We start from the raw sequence: 25,763 nt of genomic DNA, 5'->3' as shown, positions 1-25,763 counted from the left end.
TCCACAGCGATTGAAAGTGGCATTGAAATGCGCCAACTAAAAGATTAGTCACGGACAAATGAGTAATCAGAATATTAGAGTTTTTCTGTAGCTCTCTTATTTTCTTGATTGCTAAGATCACTGACATGTTTAGAAATATGATCCATGGACAAGCAATGGCTGTTGCGGTGATGGTGAGCTGAAGCGAAGGTGTTTGCCTTGAGTCCCACTTGAATTGCGGTTTGCTTGGGCCAAAAAACACTGATTTGGAAAATTGTTAAATGCGTCCTCAAAGTTACTTACATTCATTTTGTTAAACTTCAGTTTTATCATCATGTGTTTTACGTTCAGGCTTGTAGACTGATATCCGTGCAAATAATCTGTTACGTAGAAAATGGAAGGCCTGCTATGAGAAATAACTGCTGTTAGCTCTTCAGTTACACATATTATATTTTGTTTTTTGCTTAAAAGGAGGTTTCTACATATACACATAAATCATACTTTGCACTACTTATTTCATCATTCCCCGTGATTTTTCCCCTGTTTTCGTCGTTTATGCTCTAAACTTTTGCTTTCCTTAAATGGCTTTTTATTTTCTTTTTCACTGATCGTTTTTTTCTCTTTGGGTTTTTTAAGGCCTTTTAATCATTTCTGTCATGTGAGGTTCAGATATTTTTTATTTGTGTTTCTCGTTACCCCTTTTGGTGTGCGAGTGTGTTATGTCGGATATATTGTTTTCTACAGATTGGCGATCGATGGTTCATTATCGCGAAGATCCCTTCTATTCACGACTTTATCCGCAGTTCACATATATGATTTTCATATAGTCACAGTCATTTATTCACCACTTCATGGGTTATCTGGAACTAAAATTCCGTACAGACCTGAATTTTTGACCTGAATTCTCTCCTAACGTCTATAGTTTTTAAAATAAGCTATAGAGGAAACAGTACATGCCAACGTTAAAATAGGTCTACCCTATGCATAGCAGATTGCTTGTCTTATTGTCTGCTTTACTGCTCGTCTCACTTCACTTATCTTCCAGCAGTAAAGAAACGGATTTAAAGTAGATGAAATGTCTGTTACTGAAAAGGATCACAACGAGCATTGTCAAATAGGGTGTATAACAGACAGCTAAAGCTAACTGCACCCACAGTGCACTGTACAGTGCCTTTCTGTATCCTGCCATGTTCATAGCATTTGGTTGGCTCGGCTGTTGTTGAAAGTGATCATGTACTTGAGCCTGATGATGACTGAGAGTGCGAAAAATCTTTGTGTACGAGGCAATGGAGATAACTAGGCAAGATGACACACCTATAAAGCCGTACCAAGCAGTTATAGTGTGATTGAGATAACTGAATAGACGAGCGACCAGAGATACAACCCAAACGGTAGCTAAAATGATATACGTGCGACTCAAGGTTAAAATCTCTTTGTATCTCAGTCCCAACAACAGGGCGAGAAGCCGGTCCACGCTTATGGCTGTCATCGTAGCCAAGGAAACTGAACATAATACATAGCTTGTTGCGACAGTTGATTTCCCTGCGTATCGACAAAGACTCCAGTGTTCGTGAACCACGGACATCCAAAAGGTAGCATTGAGAGGCTGGCTAACAAGACCAACTAACAGATCAGTTGTTGCCAGACAACGATACAAGAGTTTGGATGGCGGATGGAGGGATGACTCCGTGTGAAGGGCAACAAGGATGAGAGAATTCCCGAGAATTGCTCTGATGGAGAGGAGGATGTTGACCGCTGAGAATGAAATAGACTGTTGTTTAAACTCACCAACCCAAACCGGGGAACGTAGCGATTCTTCAAATAACGGCGTATGTGTTTCATTTCCCGTTATATTTTTTGTCTCCATCATCTTGCAATCGTTATTCTTGGATACAACGAGAAGTATTTCGTCTTAACACCACCCTCCAAGTCAAGATCAGTTAAAACTTAGCTTATGAATAGCAATTTCAGATAGTAAAGATTCATCACTATTGTCTGACCAGGTATAGCTGTGAGGTTTGTGACACGAAAGAGAAAAAAAGACCGGTTTTTCTGCGCGAATTTGAATTAGTAATTAGGGTAAAGTAAAACTGCAATTGTGATAGGTTAATTTCCCAACACAACAGAAAAAAAACGTCGTCACTCAAATAAATCATCCGGACGGTTTGACCAACGCATCGGCCGTAGTGTTGTATGGATCGCATTCGTTGCCTTACCCGGATAATAGCGTGAATTATTAATTCACGTTATCTTGGGACGCCATGAATTGTTATCAGCTTAGGCAAACTGAGAGAAAAATTCCAATTTTAAAATTAATTTAGGTTACAGATACAAATTTGTTAACTTTGGAACGAAACGGCGACATGTGTAAAACAAAGGGTCAAGAAGCTTGAGGTTCCATTTTTTTAAATACTTAAGTAATGGTGAGTTAAGCCTCTTCTTTCTTGGAAGGAAGACGACTGAGTGACCGATTCCGATAACACCTTCGCGACGTAGAAAGAAATGTCTGGGACGCATCCACTTTAATCTCGCTAAGCAGCATATGACAGTTTGCGGTTTTTCTCTACATCTAGGTATTTCGGAAAGCAGCAAAACTGTAGAACAAAAATTTATATTTTAAACGAGCACTATTAATCCCCACGATATCAAACAGCGCTTTTCATGAAACTAATTTATAATTGTTTCCTCGTCACCATATTGCAAACGAATTCACTTCCTTTTAAATTAGCAATTAACTACACAAGCGTCAAATTCATAATTTGGCCGGTGACATCAGAAAGACAGTCTGCAGCTACAATTGAGGATTATGGTGCTGGATTCAAATTTAGTTGTGAAATAGTTTGTTAGAATTCGATTTTCTGTTGAGAACTCCAATTGCTTATTTTCCTGGAAAATCATCCATATTTAGAAGTAAAGATAACATTACTTACGTAGTTTTCTCGAGCGGAAGGATATAAATAAAATTTAAATTCCTTGCGATGAAAATTCAGGTTCACTGTGGTAACCGGGATCAAGGTCGTCGATAAAGAAATGGTAGAAGCAAATTAAAAAATAAGAGTTTTTATTCTTGCCGCCATATTTTCATCTAATTTGGAATAAACCTTAGAAAACTAAACATTTGAGATCTCCACCATACTATAATCAAGACTAAATAATCATCAAATCGACAGTTGTTAGGCGTGCTATGTATTCTTGTCTACAACGATATTCGTCATCATGGGGATTCATGAATGGCAGTGTTTTTGAAACGTTTCTTTTTGTCAAGTTCTTAGACATATAGGAGAAGAATTGCGTTTCGAATTCCAAACTTTCATCTTCATTTCGTTACCATGGGAGGTACTCGTCAAATGTGCAAAGTTCGCTTGATGGTCTGCTTAGCCGTCCTGAATAGGCTAAAGACTAGAATGAAGAATATGGATTCTGAAGTCTTTCTGTTTTCTTCAAGCAAGGAAATCAAAACAGACAGGAAAAAAATAGATTGCAGCCCATACACATCATGCAAATGCTGACGTTGGACGCTCAGATCATACTTGCTACTTCTCATTTCATTTTTCCCGTGATTTTTTCCCTGTTGTTGTCGCTTCTTTTCCTCACTTCCAATTTTTTCTTTTTTTCTTTTTTCTTTCTTTTTTTTTTCATGGATTTTAGTTTACTTTTCCGCCGATCGTTTTTCTGTTTGGGTTTTTAAACCTTTTTTTTAACATTTCCGTCTTGTGAGGCTCAGATGTTTTTACTAATGTTTATGGTTCCCCCTTTTGATGTGCTAAACATATTGATTGGGGATATTGTTTTCTACAGATTTGTGACCGGCGGTGCATACTACGAAGATCGCTTTCATTCACGACTTCATTCGCAGTTCACATAATTTGTTTCCATATATTCATAGTCATTTCTTCACCAATTCAAGGGTTTTTTTGGAACCAACATAGAGACCAGCTCTAATTGGCGTGTCAGCTCAGTTGGTAAAGCTCTGCGCAGGTATCGCAAGGGTCATGGGTTCAAATCCCGCACAGGCCTGTATGCTTTTTTTTTTAAGTCTTATTTTCTCTACTGCTCAAGTAGTGCTCATCACTGCGAAGTTCGCTTTCATTCCAGATCGACGAGAGATGGCGAAATCAGTCATGTGGGAACTGTACAGACAATCCCGCGAATCAGTTCTTAACTACGTTTATTGTAAACTTCTTTTAGGCTCTCAGAGTATTTCAAGTGTAGGCTGCGGTAAGACTAAAAAAACACACATAAAAAAGAAATAAAGCGTAACGTTTTCAAGTTCAGAGTTTGTGAAAGTACTTACGAGTTCTGTGAGGCCTCCGGATCAGAAAAAAAAAAAAAAAAAAAAAAAAAAGAAAGCCACTGGGGGATTTTGAGTTTTCAACGACTACAGCCGAAAAACAAACAAACAAACAAACAAACAAACAAGCAAACAAACAAACAGGTGTTTCTGTGATCACGTGGGAGAGCATTTTAGCAAGAATGAAAGTTTTGTATCGCTTGCGAGTCCTTCAAGTTTGAAATTCTCAACCCATTCCTTTTGCAACTGTCTTTTTCCAAAGTGCTCTTCGATTGAGAACCAGTTTGTTTGTTTACGATTGTGACCGCTTTGTTCGTACGTTCTCTCTAGATGGGCCGGATCTTGCACTTTACAGTTAATTGTTGAAGATTCAGTCGCCGGACCAGCGGAAAATGCCAAAATTGATGTTATCTTCCAAAATACGTGAATTTCGTCAGCATCATCAAACCTTGAGAGATTTTTCGAGTGTTAGTAATGCATAGATAATCAAGCGTTTTAACGCATATTTACCTTATTTGGAAAGCGGGAACGATCTCAAGTGTCTTCCGTTTTTGAAAACATATCAACATTTCCCCCAGAGGTTGGCATGTGTAGCTTGCATTAAATAACCATCCTAAAAGGGATTCAATTGTCCAACATTTTATCCTGCCTTTTTACCCTAAAAGGTGTCCAGATGGATAAAAGGGTGGAAATGTTGCTCAAAAGATCATAAGCTATTCGAATATTCCTCCTACGGGAAAAATTTTGAATGCAAATAATCTCTGGTTTCAAGGCGGAAGTTTGTTACCGAAAAGTGGTGTTTGTTTTGGTTACCTGTTCTTCAAATGGGTAAACGACATTTTGGATATGGTATCGTATAACAGGAACAAATTTATGCTCTCTATGATCACTGTTTCAAAAGAAATGATGAAAACATCAGTATGAGACTTGGGAAAACCTTCACCGAAAGTTACTGACAGATGGCGAGGTGCTTATGCCAATGCTGTGATCCCGGGACTTGTCAGAATTATGATCACATAAGTACGACAAACTGAAACCTACGGCAAACTGAAACCTACGGCAAACTGAAACTATACTAGCGTTTTTTCTACAATGCGGTTTTACACACAAAAAATAGTCAATCATTTCATAGGCGCAAAGCACAAAGCTAAAAAAACCTTTTTTACATATTATATACTTTATAAACCACTAAGTAAGTAAGTTAAATTGTTTTGTTAAGTAATTATTTGATTTTAAAGCATTACCGTAGTAACAATTAAAATTGTAATGTCTACCACAGGTGATTGTATTCATTTTGTCTCGATTCCTCTATCGTAATAAGTGGCTCCACTATTGACTCGAAGAGAACATCTGTAGTAGTCACTCGTAGTCTGCATCACAGCCTTTATTGACAGCTTTTCGAGTGATAACACAGTCAGTTGGAGGAGTTCAGCTAGTAAAACCAAGTGCACAGTAAACGGCGCAATAGTCACAATGGAGCGAAAAAAGAGGTAGACTTAAGTCGAGAGCGGCGTTCACCTGACCCGACTCAACCCAATCCAAACTTCTCCCGTTTTTTTCACTCCACTATTGTGCCATTTCGCTCCGTTTTATTGAATGAACGCCTGAAAAAAGCTCTGCTTATAGAGATATGGTTAACAACCTAGGACATTCTAAATTATTTAATCATATTCCATTTAAAGATCAGTTTCAGCTTGGCTTGCCCGGCTTAGCTCATAACACAGCAAACCAAAGTAAATAAACGAACATTTTTAAATCTTCTGGAGTATTTGAGAACATAAGTCTGCGATATCTGGAAATCGCGGTTGGAAATCCATCGATTGATAAATAATTTTGAAGTTTTAAACATCGCTGAGCAATTCAAATTTATTTAGTTCTCATTTTTTCTACGAGATGTACCTTCATTTATGACATTTATGACAACGTTAACTTTTTAATATTATTTACTCCTCAAAAATTTGCACAGAACCTCTTTTTTATTCCGTGATATTCGGAGCGGCCCCGAGGACGGAAGGGAAGCGTTAAAGGGCACCACATAAAAGTGATTACAGCAAATGACATATCTCATCATATTTTGATCGCAAAAAAAAAATCCCAATCGCATTCTGATTCCAAATAATAGCCTTCAATACTTCATTACCAATGCACAGATTGGAGACTCATCATTGTTTTGTTGTGGCCACTATACTACAATTTTTTACTTGTTGGTTGTTCGTCAGATAATTCGAATACAATGCACTATTTAGAAGTAGCTCTTGTCATTTTCCTTACTCTTTTTTATCATAAATTGGCATATCTACACCTCTCTTCTGACATTTATAATTTTCAAATATTAAGCTAAGAAGAAACAGTTCTACCAACGTTAAAACAGGTCTACCCCTATGTATAGCAGATTGCTTGTCTAATTGTCTGCTTTACTGCTCGTCTCACTTCTTCTATCTTCCAGCAGTAAAGGAACGGGTTTAAAGTAGAGTTGAAGAACACTAAGACATTTGCCATTCCCAGGAATATGAATAAATTCGAAAATCTCTTTGTACTAAGAAAGATCACAATTTTCACTATAAATTGTGGAACATAACAGACAACTAAAGCTAACTGCACCCACAGAGCATTGTTCACTGCCTTTCTGTATCGCGCCATGTTCAGAGCATTCGGTTGGTTGACTGTTGTTGACCATAATCTTGTATTTGAGCCTGACGATGACTGAGAGCGCGAAAAATCTCCGTGTACGAGGCGACTGAGATTAACAGGCAAGATGGTGTCCCTAGAGGGCTGCATCAAAGGTCTATATTGTAATTGAGATGAGAGAATAAACCAAAATGATATACCTGCGCCTCAAAGTTACAATCTCTTTCTATCTCAGTCCTAACAAAATGGCGCGAAGTCGATCAACGCTTATGGCTGTCAACGTCGACAAAGACACTCCACGTAATGCATAGCTTGATATGCAGACTGTTTGGGAACCAAGGACATCCAATAAGTTGCTTAGAGAGGTTGGCTAACAAGACCAACCAACAGATAAGTTGTTGCCAGACAAAGATAAAAGAGTTTGGATGGCGGATGGAGGGAAGATTCTTTGTGAAGGGCAACAAGAATGAGAGAATTCCCGAGGACTGCTGTGATGGAGAGGAAAATGTTGACTGCTGAGAATTACAGGGACTGTTGTTTTGAGTCACCTACCCACAACAGGGAGCATAGCAATCTTTGAAATGTTTTCGTCTGTGTTCCACCTCCCGTTACATTTTTTGTCGCCATCATCCTGCTGTCGTTTCCACTCTTTTGCAGGTTATCCTTAGTTGCAAACAAGGAGTACTTCGTCCTCACAGTGGCCTTTAAGTCAAGATGAGTCAAACATTTGTTTTTGAATAGCAATCGCAGAGAGTAAAAATTCATCAGTAGCGTCTGAGTACGAAAACTTCCCGAAAGCTGTGAGGTTTGTCACATGAAAGAGAAAAAAGGGCCAGTTTTTCTGCGCGAATTTGAATTAGTAATAAGGGGAAAGTAAAACTGCATTTTTGATAGGTTAATTTCACAATACAACAGAAAAAAATATCTTCACCTAAATAAACTTTCAGTGATAGGATACCATCAGTCGACGGATGTCGTCCGACGTTTTGACCAACGCATCGGCCGACGTGTTGTTTCGATCAGATTCGTTGCCTTACCCGGATAGTAACGAAAATTATTAATTCACGCGATCTTGGAACGCCATGAATTGTTATCAGCTTAATGAAACTGAGAAAAAAGTCCGATTTCAAAACTAATTCAGGTTGCAGATACAAAGTTATTTTAAAAATATCGGTATTGGGAAAAATAAAGATAACTATAGATTACAGAAAACTATTTAACATTAATATATGTTTACAGATACCTAGTTACCTCTAAAAATGTTTGAATTTTTCTTCTTTGTTTACTACGTGTTGCACCTGACTGGAACTTTGAGATAATGACAATCTCTCTACTGATCAAACCGCATGGAAATCAACCTTTACGCCCTATAAGTTTGAAAATATTTTTAGCGGTGAACAGTTTATTTTAAACACCATTAATAATGCACTCTTTTGCAGGTTATCCTCAGTTACAAAAACAAGGAATTCAAATATTTCTCTTACGGAACACTTTTTTTCGCGCAAATTATCTCTGGTTCTAAGTGGAAGTTTGCTTCTCAATGATGTTGTTTGTCTTAGTTACCTGTTTATCAAATTGGTAAACGACATTTTGGATATATGGTATCGTATAATAGGGACAGATTTCTACTCCTTGCGACTACTGTTTTAGAAGAAATTGTGAAAACATCAGTGCTTGACTTAGGAAAACCTTCACTGAAAGCTACTGATAGATGACGAAGTGCTCAGACAATGCTGTGATCTCAGGACTTGTCAGATTTCAGCGACTCGTTTATCAAGAATTGTCTTCAAAATAAACAAAGTCTACTTATTTACAAAGTTCTGTTATGAACAAATCGAACCTGTGGCTCTTGCTACTATTCCTTAACAATTAACCGTATCTCTGAGACAAGGGACATATCTTATCCAGTTTTGACAAACCAGCAAAATCATGACAGTGCTGTTTCTCTTAGTTACCTTTTTCTAAAAATGATGAACGACATTTCGGATATGACATCGTATAACAAGGACAAATTTATACTCTCTGTGACCATTGCTTCAAAAGAAATGGAAAACATCAGTTTTTGACAAAGGAAACCCTTCAGTGAAAGTTATTGACAGATGATGAAGTGCTTATGCTAACGCTGTAATCACGGTACTTGTCAGAATTATGATCACATACTTACGGCAAACTGAACAACAAAAAGATTGCAGCGCAGATGTTACTTGGTCAGGAAGCAATTTGTAAGACTTCCTTTGGATGAATCGGTGGTCGCCAATACTATGTTATTTTAGCTAAGGTTTTGTTTTTGTTTTGTTTTGTTTTTTTTCCCGAAAAACTAAACTTTGTCTTGGTTTTTTTCTGCATCACGATTTTGTTACCGAATAAAGATATTCAATCCTTTCATAGGCGCAAAGCATAAAGCTACAGGAACCTTTTCACATAGTTTTCTTAATAAACCATTCAACAAGATAATTTAATTATTTTTGTGGAGTCATTATTTGATTACAAAACACTACCGTAGTAATAGTTAAAGTTGTTATGTATACGACAGGTGAATGCATTCATTTTGTCTCTAGATTCCTCTTTCGTAGTAAGTGGCTCCACTACTGACTCGAATAAAATATATTTGGTAGTCTCTTGCATCCTGCATCACAGCTTTTTTTCACAGCTTATCGAGTGATAGAACAGCCTGTCTGAGGCGTTCACCTAGTAAAACGAAGTGCACAGTAAACGGCGCGATGGTCAGGGTGCACCGAAAAAAGAGTGAGTCTTGGGTCGAGTCAGGTTAAGAACGGCGATCACCCGACCCGACCCGACCCGACCCAACACTCTCCCGTTTAATCACTCCACCGTTGCTATCGTGCCGTGTACCATTCCTCTCCGTTTTACAAAATAAACACCTGGAAAAGGCTGGTGAAAACAATCGCAACTAAATATGAGCTCCGCTTAAAGAGATATGCTGAAAAGCTTAGGACATTCTACATCATTTCATCAAATTCTATTTAAAGTTCAGTGTCAGCTGGAATTCCCCGGCTCAGCCGATGACTCAGCACGACAAAATAGATAACGAAACATTTTTCTTGAGTATTTTAGGACATAGGTCTACAATATCTAAATATCGCGGTTGGAAATCAGTCGATCGATAAATAATTTTGAACTTTTAAACATCACCGACAAAATTTATTTGATTCTCATTTTATCTGAGATGTACCTTTTATCCGAGATGTACCTTTCGACGCGAATTTGAATTTGTAATGAGGGGAAGGTAAGAGTGCGTTTGTGACAGGTTAATTTCCCAAAACAGCGTAAAAAATCTTCTTCACTCAAATAAACCTTCAGTAATAGGTTATCGAAAGGAGACCGTCAGTTGGTCGAGTCAACTTTTATCTCCCCATTTTCTGGACTTTGATAAAGTGAGTTACCCAATTTTCCTTTGCTCGGCTGTCTCAAAGAGGAGACTGCCGGTTACAAAATGATTTTACCTCGTGCATGTTGGTCTGTGTGGAAATAAAAATCTAATCAAATTGTGCGCTAGTCTACATTTGCTGTAAATGGTAGAGAATCGAATTTCTTGACTAAACAAACATTTTTCCTGTTAATAACAAATGAAGTAAAGCTTTTTTTGCTGATTTGCAACCCTATTACTCACGATGTAAAGGATTAACTAATATGAAATACGTCCTGCAAAATGTGACATCCATTCTAGCTCTGACATTGTAATACATAAATATACTGAATCACACGGTATCTGACGTGAACAATTGTACTAATCATCAACATACGAAGGGATGCAACTTAACTTAAATCTGAGGTCAACATATAGGGGCCCAGATCTCCTTTCTGCCACTTTCCTTGAGCAGTCTTTAACCCTTTCCAATCTGATTTTTTTGATAGAAAAAAATAGAAAAAAAAGTTTCGGATGTGTATAACATTAATCCTTTTATAAAAAAGTCCACTTGGAAGCATTGTAGAAATGCTTTACATTTTAGGAAAGGTTATACAATTGTAAACATCATGGGGTCATAAACATAAACAAATAATTATCTTCAGTCTCCATGGTAACTAATTTGTTCGACATAATTAATGCAGTTTATGCAAATTAAATCATAATTTCTTGATTTACACTATTTTTTTCCCCAGAGGTTCTGCCCATTAGAAAAATAATTTATACATAGAATATCTAATCAGTTGTTCATATGTTACAATTTTTAGTTCTAGGATGTTTTTTCAAATAAAAAAAAATTATTTCCCGACAGACCCTCGGTATTTATAAATGTGCAAATATAAATTGTAATTGAAGAACCTAACGCATGGAAAATAACTAAAATAGTTTTTTTTATCTGTGGCTTTTCCACCCGAAATTACATCAAAGCCTTTCAATTCTTTATAAAGAAAGTGATGTTACTATAATCTAGCAAAAACAGCAAGAAAGCAAACCTATTTTAGCCTTGAAAGGGTGTGCCACTCTTGAAAGCATGGATGCTCACAAAGGTGTGTATCACATTTCACCACCAACAGTTGGTCATTATGGTCCACAACACCCATGTATTTATTGTAACCAGAGATGAGCATGGGCTTATGATGCAAGTTATCCCCAACAGCATTGCCATGGATTGTGGACAGTGGGAAGACATCTCTTTTATCTTTTCATTGCAATGCAGTCATGTAGCCCTCTGTCATCTTTGCTTTGCGAAAAAGGGAGTCATTCTGGTCAAAATTTTCTTTTAGTGTTGGGGGCACACCCTTTCTAGTACTTCTCACTGTACCACAAGCCAGACTTCAGTGCATTTAGAAATCCTTGAATAGCTTAGGAGAAGTAAAAAAGATGTCAACATTAATCCGATGACCAAGTCCTTGATAGTCTACAATAACATCTTTCACCACCCTGTTTGCTAAGCCTTTCTCTGCGTGATTTCCTTCCCTACCCGTGTATATTTTTAGGTTACAGCAGTATCCTGTCATTGCATCTGCCATAACCCAAACCTTTATGCCCCATTTAGTTGGTTTTAAAGGCAAGTACCAGCCAAATCCTATTTTGCATTTTGTACCAATCATTCACTCATCAATTGATACATCACGCCTTCGGTAGTAGTGCGTTTTGCACTGTCTTACTACATAATCCAACACTGGTCTCAGTTTGAAAAGTTTGTTATTCCAAGTGTTATTTTGACTTTCAGTTAGATGAAGGTAATAGAGAATTTGAAGGAATCTGTTCCTGTTCATTGTGAAAGTGAACCAAGGATGAGAAAGTATGGAGTCTATAAACAACAACTCTTGACATCTGAGTGGTATATAATTCCCATTGCAATATCTAAAGTTAAGAATGCCACCATTTGCTATGGCGCAACATCTTCAACCCCTGTTGCCAAACAACGATACGAGAGTTTGGACGGCGGAAGAAGGGGATATACTTTGTGAAGGGCAACAAGAATGAGATGGTTCCCAAAAAATGCAATGATTAAGAGGAGATTGTGGACTGCCGTGAAATAAATAAAATTTTGTTGCAAATTATCACCGGTTTTAAGAGAAACTTTCCTAATGAACAATCCTATTTGTTTTAGTTACCTTTTTATCAAATTTGCAAACGATATTTTGGATATAGCATTGTGTAACAGGGGCAAATTTACGCTCTCCGTGACCCTTGTTTGAAAAAAGAATTGTGAAAACATTAGTCGTTGACTAAGAAACACCATCATCGAAAGCTTCGACAGACGAAGAAGGTGCTTATGCCAACGCTATGATTTCGGAACTTGTCAGACGGAATTATAATCACATACATACGGCAGACTGAGATCCAAAAAGGTAACAGCACATATTTCCTTCGGTTAGGAAGCAATTTGAGAATTTCCTTTGGACGAGTCCATGTTCGCCATGTTCTTTAGCCAAGGTTTTGTTTAAGTTTTTATGAAAAACTGTACAAGCCATTTTATTTACAAGACAGCTTTGCCACCTAATAAAAATATTCAATCATTTCATGGGCCTGACCCAAGCCTTCCCCGTTTTGCACTCCACCGCTGCTATCGTACCGTGTACCATTTCGCTCTGTTTTACTAAATGAACCCCTGGAAAAGGCGATCTAACAACATCAGCTAAATATTAGCTCTGCTTATAGAGATATTCCTAACAGTCTGGGACATTCTAGGTCAGTTCATCATATTCTAATGAAAGATTCTATTCCTTTAGAATAAAAGTCTACGATATCTAGAAATCACGCTCGCAATCAGTCCATCAATAAATAAATAAGAACTTTTAAATATTACTGACAAAATTTATTTGATTCTCATTTTATTTATGAGATTTACCTTCCGTTATGACATTCAAGACATTTATGGCAACGTTAACTTTTTCATGTTATTTCACTCGTCAAAAATTTACATACAATCTGTCACTGATTCCTTGATATCCGTAACGATCTCAAGGACAAATGCGAATTGTTAAAGGGAACCACATAAAATAGATTCGAGCGTAGTACTTTTTGAAACAAATATTTATAGCTTTCAAAACACGCTTTTTTTTCAGAAGTTGAATGACATAAATAATGTTTTGACAATCAGATGAAATTCAAGCGCGGAAGTAATTTGCAGTGGTGAGCTGTCATAAAAACCTTTTTTTAATTAGAAGCAGTGGTAGGTATTCGAGAGCGCGTGAATAGCGGCTTCTGAACTCGAATGTCATTAAATGAGAGAATGTTTTCTCATAAGACCAGCTGTGTGTACACGGTCTGTAACAAAGTCAAGAAATCTTTTTTCATATTCGAATTTGGTAATAAAAGTGCTTTTAAAATTACTTGCTCAAAGAAATTGATGGATAACCTGAGGACTACAAATTTGCACTCGATAAATAGTCTTAATTGATGCTGAAAACATGATGAAAAACAACTGGTCTAAACAACCATGTTAGAGTTTTTTTAATTATTTCTTATCAAAAGTGTCTTTTTCAATTTTGCACTCGATAAATAGCCTTAATTAATGCTGGTAACATAATAAAAAAAACAGCTGGTAGTTTTTTAATTATTTCTTATCATAACTGTCTTCTGTCATAATTTGGGAACTTGCTCTCTGCAAGGGATTGGTCTCAAACGATAAATCTATCTGAAAATAGTGATAAATTTAAATAGATGAAAACAAAGTCTACATATTTACAAAGTTTTTGCCTTAAACAAATCGAGCCCGTGGCTCCTGTTACAATCCGTAAACACTTAGCTAAAGTGACATATCTCATCCAGTTTTAACAAATCAGCAAAATCATAAGCGCATTCTGCTCAAAAAAGAATAATGTCCATTGCTTCATTATAAGTGTGCGAATTCGGCACATAATATCCTTGTGATATAGCTAACAAACTAGGATTTTTACCTTTCAGTTGTTCTTGAGATAACTTGAATACAATATACAAATTAGAAGTAACTCTTTATTTTTTCCTTACTCTTTTTATCAGATGTTATATCCTCTCCTTTCTCCTAACAACCATAACAGTTAAGTAGCTTTGGAAGAAACGGAACTAGTAAATATTGAAATAGGTCGAAAAATATGCATGACAAATTGCTTGTCTGATTGTCAACTTTACTGCTTGTTTTATATCTCTGAACTTCCAATGGTAAAGAAACGTTTTAAAGTGGAGTTAAAGAAAACTAAAACATTCGCCATGCCGCTGATTATGAAACGTTTACGTTTGTTTCTACAGAAATATAGGGTGGGATTCGCTAGAGAGTTTATTTGAATCACGATATATATCCATCGCAAAGCCGAATACGTGCGAAAAACTGGTGAGTATGATACCGAGGTCTTGACAACTAGTAACGGAACACTACAAACGAAAGCAGCTATTAACAGCAGAAACGCATGGCGAATGACGTATTTTCTAAAGTCTTGATCATGAAGCAAAATCCTAAGCGCATTCTCATTCAAAATTATAGCCTTCACTACTTCTCTACAATATGCAAATTGAAGACACGTTATTGTTTTGTTATGGCTACTAAACTACAATTTTTCACTTGTTAGTTGTTCGTTAGATAATTCGAATGTGCTACTGCAGTGTGCTTTTTAGAAGTAGTTCTTTATATTTTTCCTTACTCGTTTTATCGTGAAATTGCATATCTTCCCATCTCATCTAATAATTATAATTTTCAAATATTAAGCTAAAGAAGGAACAGTCCATGCCAACGCTAAAAAAGGTCTACCCCTCTGCATAGCAGATTGCTTGTCTGATTGTCTGCTTTACTGCTCTTCTCACTTCACTTATCTTCCAGCAGTAAAGGAACGGGTTTAAAGTAGAGTTAAAGAACATCAAGACATTTGCCATTTCGTGGATTATGAAGAAATTCGAAAATATCTGTACACTAAGAAATTTCACAATTTTCATCGTAAATTGTGGTATGTAACAGACAACTAAAGCTAACTGCACCCATAGTGCATTGTGCACTGCCTCTCTGTATCGCGCCATGTTCAATGCATTTAGTTGGCTCGGCTGTTGTTGAGCATAATCTCGTATTTGAGCCTGATGATGTCTGAGAGCGCAGAAAATCTTTGTGTACGAGGCGATCGAGATTACCACGCAAGATGGTATAATTATCAAGCTGCTCGAAACAGCTATACGGTAATTAAGATGAGAGAATAAACTAGTGACTATACATACAACCCAAACGATAGCTAAAATGATATATGTGCGCCTCAAAGTTACAATCTCTTTGTATCTCAGTCCCAACAACATGGCGAGAAGTCGGTCTACGCTTATGGCTGTCATCGTCAACAAAGACACTCCACATAATACATAGCTTGATATGACGATTGCGTCCCTTGCGTATCGACAAAGACTCCAGTGTTCGTGAACCAAGGACATCCAATAAGTAGCATAGAGAGGCTGGCTAACAAGACCAACCAACAAATCAGTTGTTGCCAGACAACGATACAAGAGTTTGGATGGTGGATGCAGGGAAGATTCCTTGTAAAGGGCAACAAGGATAAGAGAGTTCCCAAGAATCGCTGTGATGGAGAATAGAGTGTTGACTGCTGAGAATGAAATGGACTGTTGTTTAAACTCACCTACCCAAACCGGGGAACATAGCGATGCCTCAAATGTTTGCGGATGTGTTCCACTTCCCGTTATATTTATTGTCGCCATCAACCTGTTGTCGTTTCCACTCTTTTGCGGGTTCTCCTTAGTTACAACGAGGAATACTTCGTTCTAACAGTACCCTCCAATTCGAGGTCAGTCAAACCTTCATTTTTGAATCTCAACTACGGAGAGTAAAATTCATCAGTAGCGCCTAAGTATGTAAAATTCCTGAAGAAAAAAAGACGGTTTTTCTGCGCGAATTTGAATAAGTGATATGGTGAAAGTGAAACTGCATTTGTGATAGATTAGTTTCTCAACACAACAGCACATTTTAAATGGGGGAAATGTTGATCAAAAGGTCATAAATAATTCAAATACTCCTCCCACGGGAAACATTGTGTGTGCAAATTATCTCTGGTTTTTAAGGGAGAATTTTGCTACTGAACATTGCTGTTTGTCTTAGTTACCTGTAACTGTTAAACAACATTTTGAATATGGCATAGTATAACAAAGACAAATTTATTCCCTCTGAGACCATTGTTTCAAAAACAGAAAAACAAAAAAAAAAGTGACAGATGATGAAGTGCTTACGCCAATGCTGCGATATAGGGGACTTGTCAGAATTATGATCACGTGCGTACGGCAAACTGAAAAACAAAAAGATTGCAGTGCAGATGTTACTCGGTTAGGAGGCAGTTCGAAGACTTCCTTTGGAATAATCTATGGTCACCAATACCATGTTATTTTAGCCAAGGTTTTGTTTTTGTTTTTTTGAAAAACTATACATGTACTAGCTTTCTTTCCTACTATACGGTTTTGCTACCGAATAAAAATAAATAATTATTTTATAGGCGCAAAGCATAAAGCTATAGAAACATTTTTACATCGTTTGCTTAATAAATCACTGAGTAATATAAATTGAATTGTTTGCGTTGAGTCATTATTTGATTTCAAAACATTACTGTAGCAACAATTAAAGTTGTTATGTATATGACAAGGTGATTGCATTCATTTTGTCTCTCGATTACTCTTCCGTAATAAGTGGCTCAACTACTCACTTGAAAAAAAATATATGTTATAGTCTCTTGTATTCTGCCTCACAGCCTATTTTTTTGTCTGACAGCTTATCGAGTGATAACACAGCCCATTTAGACGTTCAGCTAGTAAAACGAAGTGCACAGTAAACAGCGCGATAGTCAGGGCGGACCGAAAAAGTCGGGTAAAGAACGGCGTTCACCCGACCCGACCCGGCCCAAAACTCCCCCGTTTTATCACTCCACCGCTACTATCGTGTCGTGTACCATTTCGCTCCGTTTTACTAAAAGGCTTGTGGTAACAACAGCTACTAAATATGAGCTCCGCTTCAAGAGATATGCGTAACAGCCTGGGACATTCTACATCATTTCATCATATTCTATTTGAAGATCAGTTTCAGCTTGGCTTGCCCTTCTTAGCTCATGACTTAGCGGGAAAAAGTAAATAAAGGAACGTTTTAAAATTTTCTGGAGTATTTATTAACATAAGTCTTCTGGTGTATTTGAATTTGGTCCTAAAGAAGGTTTTACAATTACGTGCTCAAAGAAATCGAAGGATAATCCTGTGAGGACTACAGTTTTGCACTCGATAAACGGTCTTAGTTGATGCTGGTAACATACTGGAAAACAGCTATTCTTATCAAACATGTTAGAGTTTTTGACCTTTTTCGTAAATCACAAGTTTCTTCTGCCATAATATGCGAAATTGCTTTTTGGCAAACGATTGGTCTCAAACGATAAATCTATGTGAAAATAATAATAGTCAACTTAATTTTTTAAGAATTCACCCGTTTAAAATATTTAAAAAGCTGAAAAAAGTCTACATATTTACAAAGTTTGTAATAAACAAATTGAGTCCGTGGCTCCTGTTACAATTCGTTAACAATTAACCGTATATCTGAGCCAAAGTGACATATCTCATCCACTTTTGACGAAACAGCAAATTCGTAAGCGCATTCTTCTCGAAAAGAATAGTCTTCACTGCTTCATGATAACTGTGCAAATTTGACATATAATATCCTTGTGATATAGTCACCAAACTAAGATTTGTTACCTTTCAGTTGCTCTTAAGATAACTTGAATACAATAGAAAAGTTCGAAGTAGCTCTTTCTACTTTTCCTTAATCTTTTTCGTCAAATTGTATATCCTCTCCTCTCTCCTAACAACCATAAATAGCTTTGGAAGAAAGCACAATAGTAAGCGTCGAAATAGGTCGAAACCTTTGCATGGCAAATTGTTTGTCTGATTGTCTGCTTTACTGCTTGTTTTATATCTTTGATCTTACAACGGAACGGTAAAGAAACTGGTACAACCCGAACCAGAGAGTATCCAAAAGGCTATAGGCAACATCCTTTTGTTGTTTCCAATCTTTTGCAGACTATTCATCGTAACAACGACGAATATTTCGTCTTGAAAGCATCCTCCGAGTCAAGATCAGTCTAACCTCACTTTGTGAATAACAATTACATACAGACCTCATCAGTAGCGTTTGACTATGCAAAATTCCCAAACAAGCTGTCTGGTGTGTCACAAGAGAGAGAAATAGAAAGACTGGGTTTTCTGCGAGTTTGTATTCGTAAATATACATTTGTGATGATAGAACTATTTCTCAATACGACGAGTAAAAAACCCTCTTAATTCGAATAAACTTTTTTTGATAGAGTTGTTTATCCAATGTTAATATATTAACTTACGCAAACTTGGGACGCCCTCAATCATCTTCATCCAAAGAAAAAAAACCTTTTTTGAAAACGTTAATCGGTATTGGGAAGAATAAAAAACTAGATTACATAAAACTATTCAAATTAATGTATGGTTACAAATGCGTAGTTACCCCTTAATAAATTGGAGTTTTTGTTCTTTTTTCTCTACGTCTTGAACCTGACTGGCACTTTGAGATTATGACAGAATCTCTATCAATCTAGCTGTATTTAACTCTGCCTTTATGCCTTGAAAAGTCTGAAAATAGATCTAGCGGTGAAAAGTTTGCGACAAACACCTTAAACATTACAAATTCTCCTTCGCCTCAGCAATTTTTTTTTCTGCAAATCATCTTATACTTACAATATAAGGTTAGGCGCTAGTAATAGGCAGTGCTGTTAGCGAGAACTCTCCATTTAACAAATTGACCGTGGCCATGGTTTATTGTGCTCTGTGCTCTTATAGACAACGATATTCGTCATCACAGCGGTCAAAATAATGCGGAGTCGCGAGGCAACTCGATAAACAGTCTTAATTGATGTTGGTAACAAACTGAAAAATAGCTAGTCTTATTAACTTTGTTAGAGTTTTTTTTCAATCATTTCGTATGATAATTTTCTTCTGTTAAAATTTTCGAGCTCAACGATTGGTCTCAAACGGTATCTCTATATGAAATGGAGATGATCAACTTCTTTGAACAGATGTTAACAAAGTCTGCATCTTTAATCTGCAAAGTTTCGTTGTAACACTACGGCTTATTGCCAATCATGACAAAATCAAGCGGCTGGCTCCTTTAACAGCTCGTTATCACTAAACCATATTTCTGAGCTAAGGTGACATACCTCATCAAAATCCTGAGTACATTATGATTCCAAAATAACTGATAGCCTTCACTACTTAACTGCAAATTCGCAAATTGGAGATACGTTACTGTTTTGTTAAACTATACTCTTTTCGCCTAGTTGTTTGTTAGATAATTCGAATACAATATATTACTTAGAGGTAGCTCTTCATATTCTCCCCTACCCTTTTTATCAAGATATGACGTATCTTCCCCTTTCTCCAAACAACTGTCGTTTTTCAAGTAAGCTATCAAAGAAACGATACATGCCAACGCTAAAATAGGTCTACACCTTTGCATAGCAGATTGCTTGTCTGATTGTCTGTTTTACTGCTCGTCTCACTTCACTTATCTTCCAGCAGTAAAAGAACGGGTTTAAAGTAGAGTTAAAGAACACTAAGACATTTTCCATTCCGTAGATTAAGAAAAAATTCGAAAATCTCGTTGCACTAAGAAAGGTCACAATTTCTACTGTGAATTGTGGTACATAACAGACAACTAAGGCTAACTGCACCCTCAGTGCACTGTACACTGCCTCTCTGTATCGCGCCATGTTCAGTGCTTTGGGTTGCATCGGCTGTTGTCGAGCGTGATCTTGTATCTGAGCCTGATGATGACTGAGGGCGCGGAAAATCTTTGTGTACGAGGCGATTGAGATTACCGGGCAAGATAATATACTTGTAAAGGTGTACCAAAAGATTGTACGATAATTTAGATGAGAGAATGAACCAGCGATTAAACATCCAATCCAAACGATAGCTAAAATGATATACGTGCGCCTCAAAGTTACAATCTCTTTGTATCTCAGTCCCAACAACATGGCGAGAAATCGGTCCACGCTTATGGCCGCCGTTGTAAACAGAGAAACTCCACACAATGTACAGCTTGATATGTAGCCTGCGTTCATCGCGTATCGACAAAGACTCCAGTGTTCGTGAGCCAAGGACATCCAATAGGCAGCATAGAGAAGATGGTTAACAAGACCAACCAACAAATCAGATGTTGCCAGACAACGAAACAAGAGTTTGGAGGGCGGATGGAGGGAAGATTCCTTGTGAAGGGCAACAAGGATAAGAGAGTTCGCAAGAGTTGCCGTGATGGAGAGGAGAATGTTGACTGCTGAGAATGAAATGGAGTGTTGTTTAAAATCAACTTCCCAAACCGGAGAGCATATCAATCTTTCAAATGTTTTTGTCTGTGTTCCACTTCCCGTTATATTTGTTGTCGCCATCATCCTGCTGTCGTTTCTACTCTTTTGCAGGTTATCCTTAGTTATAACGAGGAATATTTCGTCTAAACGGCGCCCTCCAATTCAAGATCAGTTAAACGTTAGTTTTTGAATACCAACTGCAAAGAACAAAAATTCATCTGTAACATCTGACTACATAAAATGCCCGAGGGGTGAGAGGTTTGTCACGTGAAAGAGAAAAAAAGTCCAATGTTTTTTGCGCGAATTTGAATTAGTAATAAGAGGAAAGTAAAGCTGTATTTGTGATAGGTTAATTTCACAATACAAAAGAACAAAAGCCTCTTCACCTAAGTAAACCTTCTGTGATCGGATATCGACAGTAGACCGTTGACCAACGCATCGGCCGACTCGTTGTTTGGATCAGATTCGTTTTCTTACTCGGAAAATAGCGTGAACTATTCATTCACCTGATCTTGGGATGCCACGAATTGTTATCAGCTTAGGCAAACTGAGAATAAAACTCCAATTTCAAAATTAATGCTGGTTCCAGATGCAAGTCTATTCTAAAAATATTTGAATTTTTGCTCTCTACGTGTCGCACCTGTGTTGACTTTGGAACGAAACAGCGACAAGCGTAATACATTAAATCTTTACCCTGTCTCTCTCTTTGGGTCATCATCCACTATTTACCCACCTCTTTTATGGCCGCAAATTCAGCCAAATTATTTCTTATGGTCGAGAGAAAATTAAAGTTCAAGAAGCTTGAGGCTCAATTTTTTTCAAATATTTAATTAATAGCAATGTAAGCTTCTTGTTTCTTGGAAGGGAAACGATTAGGTAACCGATTCTGAGAGCAAGGACAAAGGACGCATTCAAACCAGTCGCTAGACATCTCAATCTCTCTGATTATTCTGAGAAGCATATGGTTATTTGCGGCCCTTCCCTATACCTAGGCAGTTCGGAAAGCAGCAAAACTGTAGAACAAAAAATTTGTCTTTAAAATCGGCATTCTTAATCCCTACGGTATTAACGAACGCCTTTCATTTAACTAATTTACTTTTGTTTTCTCGTCACCAACTTCCACCAATAGCGTAGCTCCACTTTCTGTAGGAAAACCTACACATAACCCACAATTCCTCCAATCGCTCTGGGGAAGGGCTAACGCTCGAAACGTCAGCTTTTAAACTCTTTACAGTAACCAATTTACGTTATGAACTCAGTTGAAAATACTGAATAACCCTAAATTTCTTGTTACTTGTTTATGTTTCCAACACGCTGCCATGTACAGGCCAAGTGATTGAGTTCATTTTGCTGCTGTTTTCCTGTTTGATTAATGATTTACCTTTGGTAATGAAAATTAAATTCGAAAAGTAAATGTAATAAAGTCGCCTGTTAATCACAGTCGAAAATAATAGACTTTATGTCAACTCTTTCAATTCTTATTGAGATACCAAGTCCTGGGTAGTACGAGGTCAGCGGAGTCATTCAAGGCGGGCTAAACAACGAACACAGCACATCTACAGAATCAACCTCGCAAGACTTAAAAGAAAATATTTTTTTAATAAAAAAAAAAGACGAAAAGGAAACAACAAATACAGGGCAACTAAGGGGGAGAACAGGGGGTAATTAAGTGGATGCAAATCAACTTTTATCTTCCCATTTTTAAGACTTAGATAAAGTGGATTACCCATTTTTCATTTCCTCGGCTGTCTCAAAGAAGAGACTACTGGCTACGAAATTATTTGCCTTGTGCTTGTCGGTCTGTGTGAAAAAAAAATACATATTTCTATTGGGTGCTAGTTTAAATTTGCTGTTAATACTCGGGTATCGATTTTTTTTAAGTAAATAAAAATTTTTCCAGCTAGTGATGAATGACATATTGCCTTGTTTCCCAATTTTGCAATACGAATTGAACACCCTGTCTTTCAAGGCTTTCTCAAGGTTGTGTTGGAGATTTCTGTATCAAATCGCCTCATTTTTAGTTCAGTTTCCTGAGCAGGAGTTTAACGCGTACAATTTAAATGAGTATTGCGTTACTTATGGATCAGGGGATTTTGGTTGCAACTTGAATAAAATCTTAGGTGAACAAATAGAGGTCCATGACAATAAACGATTACCATATAAACTCCCGTGTTCTACGAGGAGTTCCAGCCCTGAGGAAAGCCGTAACAACACACGTGAAAAGATATGGTATTTTTTCACGCGTGTTTGATATTGTCCATAACCTACTGACACGTCACTCGCTTTTTGCGCCACTTGGTTAGGTTGATGAATGAAGGGCAAAGCCTTCACCATCCTCCATCCAAGGTCGTTCGTCGGAAAGTTTTTTGGATTATGGCTGCTCAAACATTGAAAAATCCGTATCGCTTATAGACAGTGACGTTCAAACTTTCCTAGAAAGGGAAGAAAACCAAAATACGAAAATAAAAACCGAAAGTTACGTATTCAGTGCCTTTGGTAATAGCATTTCTAATCGGCCACTGGAAGATTTGCTACAGGCCGATTTTTACCGTGTGCCTGAAAGATTTCTTCTCTCGGTAAGGACCAATTCAAAAACTGATAATTTTGTATATTGAGAATTAGGCCCATTGTTTGTTTTTGTACTGATTCAACGAATGTTTTCATCTTGAGTGCACCAACGAACATTACGATTTTTTCTCGAGGTTTGTCAATCCTTTAATTTTCATTCATTTTTAGAGTCGACTTTTCTTGTCAATAAAGGGCTATTGTGTTTATATGATGAACAAAATAATACATGGTTGCTTGTGGGTATGAAATTTCTCTTCTCGTGTTCAACTCGATGTCTCACTCGTTCGCGCCATCTAAAAACTTTGACCTCATCGTTTCGTGGTGATGTGAGCCCATGGTTTGGTTATCAGGATGGACAAATTCTGATGTTGTCTTAAATGGAATATTTTCTATCTGCGTCATACCATCTCCATCTCCATACCATGTTCCGCTTTGCAAGCTTTCTATTATCGTCAAACATGGAGCAGATATTTTTCTTTCCATCGTTGTGGTTTTTGACACTCTCGTGCTCCTCGGTCCAAGAGTCTGGTTCGGAAATGAGTATGATCGTTTGAGGCTTAGAGCTCCTTCGGTGTCCACAAGCTCCACGGTGCAACGGTTCTGTCTTGCACAACGCCCTTTGGGATCTACTCGCTCGATTTCCTGTGTCTTCTCCAATCCTATCATTTGTAGCAGAGCTTTCCTGTAACGTTTGTTTCTATAGAAATAAAGGACGGGATTCGCTAGAGAGTTTATTTGAATCCCGATATATGCCCATCGCAAAGCTGAATACGTGCGAAAAACTGGTGAGTATGATACCGAGGTCATGACTACTAGTATCGGAAAACAACAGATTAAAGCGGCTATTAACAGCAGAAACGCAGTGTAGGCAAGTTTCCTTTCCATTTTTGCTTTAATTAGAGCACTCAATGGGCTGATTTGACATCTGTTTTGCCTCCGTACCTCGATATAAATCATGCGATAAAAATATACCACCGTTAACGTTTCAGTGAGCCAGCTGAAGTTGATCGCAAGATTCATCACAAGTAGAACCTCTTGAGGAACTTTAGCGAAAACTAATGCTCGATATAGAGCCACTTTTGCGACGCTGTCCATCCAAGCGATTAAAGTGTACTTCTTTATGCGTCCTTTAGTGACTAACACTTTGTACTCTGTCCATTTAACTATCGCCACATACCTCTCCCAAGCTATCAGCAATAAATGGTGATAGGAGGTAATATATAAAGTGATCATTACAGAGAGACCGATTTCACCCATCAGATAGATTGTGCTGCGTGGTACAGTTCCCCGAAGAATCAGTGCATCCATAGCGATTGAAAGTGGCATAGAAACTGTGCCAACTAAAAGATCAGTCACGGCCAAATTAGCAATCAGAATATTTGAGTTTTTCTGTAGCTTTCTTACTTTCTTGATTGCTAAGATCACTAACATGTTTAGAAATATGATCCATGGACAAGCAAAGGCTGTTGCGCCAAGGGTGAGCTGAAGCGAAAGTGTTTGCTTTGAGTCCCATTGGAATTTCGTCATGCCTGGGCCAAAAAACCCTGATTTGGAGGAATTGTTAAATGCATCCTCAAAGTTACTTACATTCATTTTGATAAATTCCAGTTTTATCACCGTGTGTTTTACGTTCAGGCTTGTGGACTGATTTCCGTGAAAATAATCTATCGCGTAGAAAATGAAAGGCATGCTATGAGAAATAACTGCTGTTACCTCTTCAGTTACACAGGTTATCTCTTGTGCTTTGTTTAGAAGGAAGTTTATAATCCACAAAAGAAACCCATGTTCATCACAAAACGGACTAAACGCTGTGCGTCCCGTGATTGGTCATGGCATATGATTCGTCAGAACAAAAGTGCGTCGGTTAAAACCATTTTCCTTATCAATAATTTGCCGAAATTGCGCACAATTTAGAGCTTTCTTTTAAATTATTAATACTTTTGTTGCATTCAAGTTTAGATGGTGAACAGTCCGAAACTGAACAGAGAATTACTGTGAAGCACAATACGAATATCAGTGTCGCAGTAGCCTTTGAACAGGAAGCCGCTTCCTTTTTTCTTACCGAAATTTGATGTTACTATAATCTCTCCATCTATTCCTGAATCGATGAATTTAAAAGAAAAAGGCTTGGATCTGTTTGCTAAGCATCATCCAGCGTTAAATTTTCTCAGTCCTTTTTTCCTCTTTTGAACTTCTTCGTTGTAAAGTGGAATCACTCAGATTCAGAGAAAATTTTGGACGTGACATGAATTTCTGTTGAATAGTGAAAAACTCTGTTGGCAGCTGGTTATTTAAACAAAAGCATTGCACACCCATTAAATTCCTTTTAAATTAGCGATTAACTACAGAAGCGTCAAATTCATAATTTGGCCGGTGACATCAGAAAGACAGTCTGCAGCTACAATTGAGGATTATAATGCCGAAATTCAAATTTAGTTGGGAAATAATTTGTTAAAATTCGATTTTCTCTTGAGAACTCCAATTGCCTATTTTCCTGGAAAATTACTCATAGTTAGACGTAAAGATAACATTACTT

At 37.4% G+C, this 25,763-nt stretch overlaps 2 protein-coding genes across 2 annotated transcripts; both read right to left on the bottom strand.

The window, feature by feature from the left end:
• Positions 1-15,053: 15,053 nt before the first annotated feature.
• LOC149037855 (melanocortin receptor 5-like) lies at positions 15,054-16,031 on the bottom strand. Its single transcript, XM_089188514.1, has one exon. The coding sequence runs from the start codon at positions 15,996-15,998 to the stop codon at positions 15,054-15,056; it is 945 nt and encodes a 314-aa protein (XP_089044640.1). The 5' UTR covers positions 15,999-16,031.
• A 2,957-nt stretch (positions 16,032-18,988) lies between these two features.
• On the bottom strand, positions 18,989-20,895 carry LOC149037854 (melanocyte-stimulating hormone receptor-like). Its single transcript, XM_089188513.1, has one exon. The coding sequence runs from the start codon at positions 20,741-20,743 to the stop codon at positions 19,796-19,798; it is 948 nt and encodes a 315-aa protein (XP_089044639.1). The 5' UTR covers positions 20,744-20,895; the 3' UTR covers positions 18,989-19,795.
• Between the last annotated feature and the right edge of the window lie 4,868 nt (positions 20,896-25,763).

Source organism: Pocillopora damicornis, chromosome 11 (genome assembly GCF_964200805.1).
Source record: "Pocillopora damicornis chromosome 11, jaPocDami1.2, whole genome shotgun sequence".
In the NCBI taxonomy this organism is placed as follows: domain Eukaryota; kingdom Metazoa; phylum Cnidaria; class Anthozoa; order Scleractinia; family Pocilloporidae; genus Pocillopora; species Pocillopora damicornis.
This window is presented reverse-complemented; position numbering and strand designations above follow the sequence as displayed.

Excerpts from the sequence above, each read along its gene's own strand:
- LOC149037855 (XM_089188514.1), bottom strand. The coding sequence starts at position 15,998 with ATGGCGACAATAAATATAACGGGAAGTGGAACACATCCGCAAACATTT.
- LOC149037854 (XM_089188513.1), bottom strand. The coding sequence starts at position 20,743 with ATGATGGCGACAACAAATATAACGGGAAGTGGAACACAGACAAAAACA.